An 11,010-nucleotide genomic window follows, 5' to 3' on the forward strand; every position below is an offset into this window, starting at 1 on the left:
TGTAGACCATAAGGGAGCTTAATAATACAATAAGTACAACTGCAGGACTTTGATCTCTCTTTAGCAGTCCATTATTCAGGACATGTCCAACATGTTTGCACATATTATAGTACTTGGTCTCACAGTGAACTAAAAATAAAGATTTCCCAGAACAGGGCACAAGAATATAATTTATTGGCATGAAACTAAGCTTCGCTGACAATACTAGCCACCCTGTTACTCCAACTTGTGGGTGATAGTATTCAGCCAGGGTGCAATGTGTAGTAGCAGATAATATGAGCTGCAGCAATGTTTATTTCAGACTTGACAGAGCAATTAGTGTTTCTAAACCTATGATTTGACCCCCAAACACCACAGCTTGCATGAGACACCATTCCTAACAAAATCAGAGAAAGATAATTACCATGGACACTTCTTTTACTGGCTGGGAAGTAATGTGGTACATGGTGTTAAGGTCAGGACACATTAAATAAAGATTAGATTAGAGCTATATTGTCATTCTAGTTAAGTATTTATCAGAACGATATAATATTCTCCAGCTGGATTTAAATGCAAGGTTTATTTGAACTTGTTCTTACCAGTGCCTTGAATTCATCACATTTTAGTTTGCTTGAACTTTGTGATGGACAGTTTTAACATCAATCAAGGTCAGTAGGCTGCCTGGCTTGTACAGAAGCTCCTTAAATAGGCCCATTCTATAGGATTGTACAGTCATCTACAGAAGGTTCAGCTGAAAGTCTTTACCACTGCCACTTTCTGGCAGATATGCACAGCCCCTCTGAGCGCTTGGCCATGACTGTTCGCACCATAAACCTTTCATGTATTAGCAAAAACGTAGCTGCTATGCCACAGGGTTCTGCTCTGTAGTTGGTTGTGAAATCTATGTTTTTCTGCTTTTGCTTTTGGAACACCCTACCAGCTTTCTTCCTTAGCAGATCTTTTGTCTGAAATTAACAGGGTGATTTGGCATCATCAGCTAGGTCACATGCATGGATTTAAGCTCTCTTAAAATCCTTTTATAGAAAGGCCATTATGAAAAAATTCGCCTTAACAGAAATGGCTGCTGTATTGGTGTTTCGTGATGAAAAGTTAGGGTTGGACAAGTGAATGCAAAAGGACTTTAGTGCACAGGATGAGCAAACACATATACTATTGAATATATATACATGTATGTAGTATATGTATCTTTGAATTTGAACATATAAACTTTTCAGAATCTACCTGGTTCAGCTAAACAGCATTCAGATATAACACAAATACCCTGTACACTTAAAGACAATTTTTCATTACTATGCTTTTATACATGTTGTGATGCTCTGTGACCAGGAGATGGCACTGCGTTACCACCTTGTACGTTATACACTAGCAAGGTCTGTCCTAGTAGTAAACATAGTTCTAACTTATTTTGTGGGTGTTTGTTTACAGTACAACTATACTTACACTGTATTTAAACTTCGATAATCAAAATCAATATCTATCTTAATAGTCGATGTCTTAAATTCCATATGAAATATATAATAATATATTCTGAATGTAATGTAAATGGAATATGGGGGAACAGGCTACTATTCAGCTGATGATCAAAAGGGTGTGCATTCATATCCCAGCATCTTATAGATTGACAATATAGAGCCAAAAACCTTCCCCAGCTTAGTCTTATCCTTTGTCACTCTTAATTTGAAGAAAGCATCAGTAAAATGAATAAAATGTACAGGCATTTCACATGCAAGTATGAACTGGGTAGTGTGTAAAGTGAACCACTGGTCCCAGAGGAAAAAACACTAACACACAAAAAAAACATGTGACACATTACCTAAATTCTGTATATAAAATATGAAATAATATTGCTGGAATAATAATTAAATGTAGTAGTTTGAACCATGAAAGCAAAGCTGACTCCAAAATGAAGCTGTAAACATTTTATTTAGTTTGCAAATTATTATATTCTCATATTTATTGTTTATATTAAAACCTCTACAGCTCTGACTTATGCTTTACCCTACCCTCTGTCACAGTCTGCTGTCTACCACAGAAATTTGATACAGCCGAACCTCTCTAGCTCTAAAACAGGACCAGCACAATGCAGCATCTAATGGATATTGCACTCATAATATGCTCACTGAGACACAGGCCATGTTTCCACTGTGAGGCTATTACTACCTTCAAGACATTCACTTTGCGCTAATGTGATTTCCGAGGGCTGGATATATTTTGTCTCTTTGTTGGCTTTCTTTCACAAAACAAGCACTTTTGTTGAAAGGATTGTGACATGGTCAGTGTATTTGTATATTTGTATATATATTTGTATTTGTATATATATACTAAAAGTCTTTGTAAATCCAACTGTAGACAACAAACAGACGCAGCCACTTTATATTAATTGTCTAGTAGCCAGAGATTTAAAAAGAAACAAGGTAAAATACTTGACATACATAGTTGTGAAATAGTACATACATTTTACATACATTATATGGCACTTAAAAAAGACAGAAATAGATACACGTACACAATTTAGTGTGCTTACATTATACATGATCCTAATGAAAGGTATTAGAGGCGCATAATGTAGTCAAGGCAGTTCTCTGGGGTTTTTTTTTATTTTTTGTCACAGACGTCTCTACATATAACAGTGTATTCCTGAAAAAGAGCATATAACCTACTGCTTAGTGATACAGTGCTTTGTTGCCTCCATAGGTACAGTCTGTGATGGCTTACTGAAGTTTCTGTTCTATTTACTAACTTCTTAATTTAATATACAGACCTATTGAGACACATTGTAAACATCTTTTGAGATTTCATATGACAGAAACATAAATCAAAACAGAAAACCTTATAAAAAGCTTAACATCTTTTTTGTCACATGTGGAATCCAGACAACAGCATAAAGAACACTATATAAAGAAGAAGGGGGCCCAATATGCTCTGTGTGATCTACTTTCCCACAGTTTATTTTCAGCTTTAACTCACATGATCGACTTAAACAGGCTCTTCAGGATCATCTGCATATCAGGCTGTCTGTATTAAATTGATACACTTAATGCATGTCTGTATTAGAGCCAGCAGTATTAAACTACAGGAGTGACTCGGGCACTTCCGATAGAAACACAAGACGAAATGACTTGCTGGTTAAGAAAACACTGTCTTCAAGGTAAACGGTGTAAACAAACACTAAAGCAACACACAAAAGCACAAATGTACTGCCCACAAAATGCCGAATGATTAACAGATTAAGAGAATACTGCCGCCATCTAACAATATCCAAGGACTGATACTCAAAGAAAACAAATGACAATGGCGAAAAAATTTGATCTTATTTGGGTGTCTCTCCTGCCACTGTAAAGCATGTTTTAAAGCAACAGAGACACTGGCATTTTCCCATAAAGATCACGTTGGTGAGGACGTCACAGAATTTTGGCTTCAGCTGAGGAGGCGTTTAATAGGCCTGAACTGCCCAATGCCTGCCGCTGTCCATCATAGCTGCTCTCATTTTCCAATACTTTTTTCCTGAGATGATGCTGTGCAAACCAGATGGACTCTCCTCTCTTTTAGAAAACAAAATCTTAGAGGTTCGAGTCCCTTATTACACAGGTTGTAACTGGAATGCTCTTAAATACATCCATTGCTAGTGTCCTCCGTATTATAATAATATTACCATTGAGAATCAGTGTGTTTTGAATTAGCCTGCCTTTGACTTCACCCAAGCAGGGTGAAAGCAAGAATAATATGGCTGTCAAACGATCGTCCTATGCCACTCTAGGCAAAGGTGAAGCCGGAGTATTGAACCTATTATTGTGTGCTGCAGGTTATGACAGCTGAATGCTACATAGAATGCATGTTATGTGAGAATGCATGTCGATCCAGCTTTCGGAAATGTTCATTTTTGTGTGCTATATCTAAATGACTCAATGTTTTCATCATGTTCCTTAAAGCCGATGTGACTCTGGGTAGTGGCATGCGTAATAAATAGTTAGACTGCCAAAAAAATTATTAAACAAATAAATAAATAACAATGGCTATCTCCTTTTTTCTGTTCAAGATTACAAGCACTTTTTGGGGGGCTTGGGTTGTAATTAAAGATGGACCCAATCATTTTGTAATCGTTTGACAATGAGTGACTAAGCAATGACTAAAGCTAGCAAAATATGCAAATAACACTGAACTTGCGAAGTTTTGAGAATCAGAGATGTTTAAAAAACAGTTTTGGATTTTGTATTATAGACTGTCCTGGTGTACTAGTAAAAAGGTGAGAGATGCATTATTCTATTTTAAGAGGTTATTAGCATTCAGGAAATCTCTCTCTCTATATCTCTCTCTGGTTGTCATGACAGACAGACTCATGCAAATGGCATTGTGCAAATAATAGGCCATATTTTCTGACAGACAATGGCAGTCGTAATGTGATTACGAGTCATTGTTAAAGGTATACATCTTCTGAACACACACCCTGCTGATTAAATTTACTCATAAGCCTGGGGATTACAAGAAATGCTATTGTGCATGTGGCATCAATTTTCAGTGATCCTTGGGATCACAGCAGCTGGCATGTCAGTTCTAATTTTTGGTGCTCCAACTACCCAAACTTTCAATAACCAAACATGACAGGATGCTAGAAGATGGCATGTATCTAAAACATGTTTCATGTATCCTAAATCCAGCATGTTATTGTTCTTAAATTCAGTAACTGCGGTAGTATTGTGGCATTATTGCGTGTATATATAGAATTGCAACGCAGTGAAGTTTAACTTTGGCTTAATGTCAGATAGATCTCCTATTCACTTTACATCCTATTCCATATTAACAACAACGGCTAATATCATTGTAACGGTAAAGCAACAACTGGATTTTCTTTCCTGCAGTTTTTTCTTCGCTATTCAAACTGGTTTCCACTATGTTTTGACATAATGATAAGTTTAGAGGTGCTGAATTTCTACAAGCACATTCAAATCTTTGCTACGTCCTTTCAAATGCAATTGACAGTGTTCAGCAGTCACCGTAATGGTGGGTAATGGCATGCCACTCCTCTAGCTATGACTCATGACTGAAATCTATATATAAAGTGGTGATGCTGGCAAGTTAGCATTTGGGGAAGGGAGGAATAAATATTGTAAGTACTAATGATACAGGACACAAAGCTATAATCTTTCTACTTTCAGCAGTCTAAGAATCATAATATATGCTTTACATATTTTATATATTACTAAATAATATGGCTTGCCAGTGCCTGTTCATGTGTAAATGAAATTTGCCATGTACCCTTTCACCTTTCGCACTTCTCAGTGACTCATTTCTTAAAGTCCACTTACTGTATATGGCAAGACCTTTTCACAGTATATACTTAAGTGCTACAGATTAAAATGCTGGAAAGGCTTCTCTAACTTGTCCATGTCAAATTCACAAAGAAAAACTATATAACACTGTCTTTTTTTTAATTAGCCACATGCTGAAGGGTGCAAATCGCATTTCCGTTGCTCTTTTTCCAAAGACGTCTCAACAACTCATTGCCTCTGGACAAACCTCAAACAATTTGCATCCATCACAGATGGCTGTCCCGCTCTAGACAGGATCCATTCAGACCACAATGGGTGTGTCAGAGAAGACTGAGCTAATAGAGTCTGACACTGATTTCTTCCTCTTTCCTTTGCCATGCTTAGCCTCATCCTCCAGCTCCTCTTCCCCAGTGCGATTCACTTTCCCATTCTGGCCCTGCAGGTCCTTGGGATCTATGAAGGCAACATGCCTGTTGGGCTCTGCTTTGGTTGCCAGATCCTCATGTGTCGGGGTGGCACTGAGCATGGACGAATGAATACTATCCTCATGTTGGTTCTTGGACTTCCCTTGTCCTGGACAACAGAAGCACCGACAAGGGGTCAAGTACAGGTAGATGAGAACCAGGACTACACTGGCCAAGCATCCTACTAAAGTTGTGTATGCTGTGTTGAGGGTCTCACTGTTTACATTAAGAGTGAAGTTATGTACCTTCACCCACACATACAGGGTTTCATTAAGGTGCTTGCTTACAGCAAAGCAGGTGTACTGACCAGAGTCCTCAAGTTTTACCGGACTGATCTCCAGACTGCCATCTGGTTGGACCACAGCAGTCTGGTTGCTTCCAGGTGATACCTCTACATTACCAGGCAACATCCAAGTCTTGGACATGTTCCGATGCCGTGTATCACACTTGAGGACCAAAGACTGCTCCAGAAAGGCTTCCTCCACTGATTCATTATATGTGCTGCAGTTCATATGCACATTTAGTTCAAAAACATGCAAGATCTTCTTATCAGGCCCTGGAAGTATGCAGGTGTAGTCATCTTTGAAATCCACGGCTGAGTTTAGTCGTCTTATATACCAGTATGTCATCAAGCTGTACAGCTCACAGTCACAGATGAGTGTATTATTGTGGAAGTATAGTCCATTTCTCAGCCACGCTGGCAGGTCCTGCAGATCTTGGATGGGTAGGACTTTGATCCGATTGGAAGACAAGTCCAATAAGCTCAGCTTTTCCGGACGGGTCTTGTCCTTAACCAGCTCCAGAGGAAAGCGGGACACCTGGTTCTGGCTCAGGTAGAGCTTCTGAAGTTTGCTAAGACCTGTGAAGGCAGTGCGGTCAATCTGGGAGATGTGGTTGTTATAGAGCAAAAGCACCTCTAGATCCCCTAGCGGTTCAAAAATGTACTCATCCAGTTGCCGGATGTTGTTAGAGGACAGGTCCAAGTAGCGCAAGTCCTTAACATAAACAAAAGCTTCAGTAGAGATAAAATGCAAGCCATTGTGGCTCAGTAAAAGATTGTGGAGTTTGGGGAGCTTGTATGTTGTCCACTCTGCACGTAGTCTGTTGATGTCATTATAGCTCAGATCGAGCACTGCTGTGTACTTAGGCAGGTCAGATGGCACTGTAGTTAAGTTCATTTTGGAGCAGCTGACAATGTTGCTTGCACATATGCATGTTTTGTGGAAATTCACTATCGAGCCATCAGTCCCAGGTATAGGGATAAGAACCAAGGAGGTGCAGACAGCCCACTTAATGAACAGCTCCATGGAGGATAGCATATCTTCCACTTTTTCAAGAGTTAAATCAAGGTGTATGATGATTTTAAAATCGCAGTCAGATTAGCTGAGTGCAACAATGGAGTTGCAGAGTATAAACTGAAAACAGAAAAAACAAACACAAAAGAAAAAGGGTGCATTCAGTCATTTATAGCTCTTGTGATAGAAAATTGTTCTCAATATTCTCTTTATTGCATGCATGCAGACAAGCAAAAGGCATTTAAGCAATTGAAATATAAAGGAGATCTATTTAAGTCTACTATAGCTAAAAGCAAATTCATATTCTAAAGGACACATCCTGCAAAACAACGATCGATAAAAGCACTTGGGAAAGGAAAGGTGAGATGTTATGGCCTCCTAGACAGCAGCATTGCACTGCACCATTTCCCATATGAACTGTCCCATCTTTCAACGTGCCCATGTAATGCAATGTTCTGAAAGAAAATGAAAACCAAACTAAACCTAAAAAAAAATCGAAATAAACGAATTGTGCATGTAATCCTACATTACCTCTTGAATCTTTCGCACCGGGTTACAATACATCAAGGTCTGAGGGTAAATAATGCCTAGAGCAGGCGTTTGTTTATCCATTGCCCATCACAGTAAAGTGCCATGCGTTTCCCATTCAGAAACAAAAGCCAGATGGAGGTACACCGATTGAAAAACGGAGTGTTATTCCAGTAAACAAAAAATAAATAAATACAAAAAGCGATTTGAGCAAGAATTATTATTTTTATATATTTTTTTTTATCGCAGTTGAAGGATAAATGCGCAAATAGTTACGGCATTACGTAAAGAAAGGACGCGCTCAACGCTGATCTTTTCATAATCCCCAAAACATATTATGGCAGATGTGAATAAATCCATTTCAGATGTTTAATTTAGCCAAGAGGGTCCAGAGATCCATGGGGGTTTTTGCAGATGCACTGTGACAGGAGGAGAAATGAGCTGTGATCGACCCCCTGATCAGACGCCACACTGACTATCTGAAGAGCAGCATCTCTCACTCGCCGGAGCGCATGAGCAGTCGCGCGCTTTCGCTCTGCCTTTCTCACGCGCACAAAAAAAAAAAAAGAAAGGAAAACAACTCTCAGGTTGCGCCCGGAATTCATTCACACAGCCTGCTAGCACTGCATCAAAATAATGCATTCCAGTTATACGCCATTTTAATTCTAACAGGAACAGATCCGTCACGTGGTAATTGGGGAGGGGGATGGGATGGGATGGGGGGGAATGCATTAAAAAAAAATCATTAAATTCTTCAGTGATGTGGCATTATCTGTTCAAAAACGTCGTTGTCGGGAATCCATATTGTTTTCCATTCAGAAATTCATGCAATGTTTGGATCATGGGGGGGTCAAACTCACTTCAGGTAGCGGATCACCTCATACCCAGTCTACTAGATCACATCTAGAAGAACTGCTTAAAAATGATTGCATTCATGCAAAAAATAGATTTAACTGTTCACTTACAAAACGCATAAACAGACCAGAAATGATGACCCAGAATTCACCTCTACCTTCACCATCACTTCTTGACTGAGGAATGAATTATCTTCAAATCCATTTCAAATCAGTCATGTGAAGTCTTGAACGTGCATCACGTCCTTTAATACTTTAGATAATGTATTATATTACATTTTGTTTATTATATAAAATGTAATGCAATTAAAATAAAAAAAATACATAACTAGGCATAACAATTGAAGGTATACACCAACCAGGGTCTGCAGTGCTCAGTATCTATCAAAAGTGGTCAAAGGAAGGAACAGTCATGAATCGGCGACAGGGTCATGGACGGCCAAAACGCATTAATGCACGTGGGGAGCAAAGGCTGGCCCATGTAGTCCGACAGACGAGTTACTGTAGCTCAAATTTGTTTTGTTAAATGTTAAGCCTGGTCAGCGTATATAAATGAGCTTAGAGGTCAGTCTCCATGTGGGCTATCAGTACCACTGTATCCTGGTCAGATTTGTTGATGAATCCAGAGCCTGTCCTGGAAACAGTAAAAGTAAGAAAGGAATACACCCTACATGGGATGCTAGAACGTTAGTCCCTTGGTTGTGAGTCAATTTATAGTGTAGCTGAGTTCAAGCGTTGATAACATCTTAGGCTAGCTAACACTTACAGATCATTAGACTTGTATATTCTATCTATAGGTAACCTAACCATATATAGAGCATCAAATAAAGCTAAAGCTTTAAAAGTTGCAGCAATGATGCATACAGTATGTAGGTGAAGTTTGCTCAGTTTGTCCAGCTTTTGTCTAAGCTGAAAGTTTTCAGGAAATATGAATATGATTTCCTGTAAGGAAATATTGTAAACAGAGATGCCTCCTGTTTCTTCGCTCTGCATTGTAGGAGGTTTTTAAGATGCAAATGTCCCCATGCACTGGAAGAATTTTGCAATTGAGACATCCCTTTATATGGCCAACTCCCTGATCAGTGCCCTGACCACTTACTGGAACTAGGGAGATGACTGAGAGGCACACAGTGACTCTTCATGGCAATATATTACAAGAAGTCAGGATGCTTGAGCTTTCCAAAAACAATATCTAATAGATAGAAAAAATGTCAACTATAATTTATATACCCTAACATGCTCCCCTTTTCCCAAATTCAGTGAAAGAGCAATGTTTATTACTATAGCTTGCTTGAAATCCTATTCTTGCCTGGAATTTGACTTGCTGTTTTTTTATTAATGAATGGCCTATCGTTAACATACAGCCTATTTTGTAAAAAAAGTGAATAAGTGGTCAAGAAACTTTAAAATGAAAGTAAACCATGAAAGCAGTGAACAAGCCCCCGAATCTGGACTGGGTTGCAGAGAGGGAGTTCACTTCTCTTCATATTAGACAGGCCCAGCTGGGGAACAGAGAGTAGCTCCCACAGCTTGCTCACACTCACTCTCATGGGGGGTTGTAATTACACCCTAGGAGACAGCGTTATATTAGGCTAAATTTGTCCGAGGGCTTTGTCCAATGTGCTCGCCCCCATTTAGAAATGTTTCAAATGTTTATCATCCACAGCAGTGGCATGAAACATACAAAATGTCAAGAGCCTAAGAATATAATTTACTTCAAGGAACATGTAAAGGTTTTGAAATTTTGTTTAAAATTGAACCAGAAGTTTCTCTTTGGGATAGCAGATTTATGAAATGTTATTCTAGTATTGTTTTAAGCCTAATCATGAAATGAAGAACCAATAATTAACTAAGAAATAAAAAGACTTAAAAGTCTTAAACTGACATCAAGCCTCAGGTCTGTGGTTTCTCAGAGTTCTCTATTTCAGGTTTATAATTCATTATAGTTAATAAATAATACAATTTACATTAACAAATTAGTTTTTAGCTGGACGTCTATGGGAATTGAAATACAAATCTTTTTCCTGACTATTAGATGAACTGGGTTTAGTGGGAAAAGTCCAGTGAGAACCTTTAAATCTCAAATATATTTATGACACTGACAACACTGGGATCTGAGTTCTTTATTGCCGGTTAAAAGTACTAATAAAGAGATTTACCTACACCTTCAGTCATGTATAAATTATTATTCATCATGAAATAGAGACTGTAAGACAAGTTGTACAAGACAGGGTATTGTGTCTAATCAACCAGGAGTTAACCAAGAATAAAGCTATTGGTGTGAATTCAGAACTCTCAGGCTGATTCTAAGAGATTTTTTTGCACACACAAAATTACATTATCAACTTCAGCAGGAACAAGGCCAATACAGTACATCTGTTATTAGGCACCGATAATCATAAGGCCACTGCAAAATAGGGTTTTAATGTGAAAATAGTTGTCATGGTAGCCATGGTCACAAACACACTGTTGGTATTAAATGGTTATTTCAAAGGTAGGGAAAAACATAACAGAAGGACATGACATGCCAAAAGTAACTTTCTCATAAAGCTCTTAATGATCTGTTTCAGCGTTGTATTTTCCTTGAACTTTCAGTGAACTT

General features: G+C 38.4%; 1 protein-coding gene across 1 annotated transcript; it reads right to left on the minus strand.

Annotated features, from left to right (window-relative positions):
• Nucleotides 1–1,910: 1,910 nt before the first annotated feature.
• amigo1 (adhesion molecule with Ig-like domain 1) lies at nt 1,911–8,225 on the minus strand. The gene is made up of 2 exons (XM_046872395.1): nt 7,558–8,225; nt 1,911–7,146 (listed from the first exon to the last, which is right to left on the minus strand). Exon 2 carries the CDS (start codon nt 7,048–7,050, stop codon nt 5,569–5,571), a length of 1,482 nt encoding a protein of 493 aa, XP_046728351.1. The 5' UTR covers nt 7,051–7,146; nt 7,558–8,225; the 3' UTR covers nt 1,911–5,568.
• Between the last annotated feature and the right edge of the window lie 2,785 nt (nt 8,226–11,010).

This window comes from Silurus meridionalis, chromosome 17 (assembly GCF_014805685.1).
Source record: "Silurus meridionalis isolate SWU-2019-XX chromosome 17, ASM1480568v1, whole genome shotgun sequence".
NCBI classification, from domain to species: Eukaryota; Metazoa; Chordata; class Actinopteri; order Siluriformes; family Siluridae; genus Silurus; species Silurus meridionalis.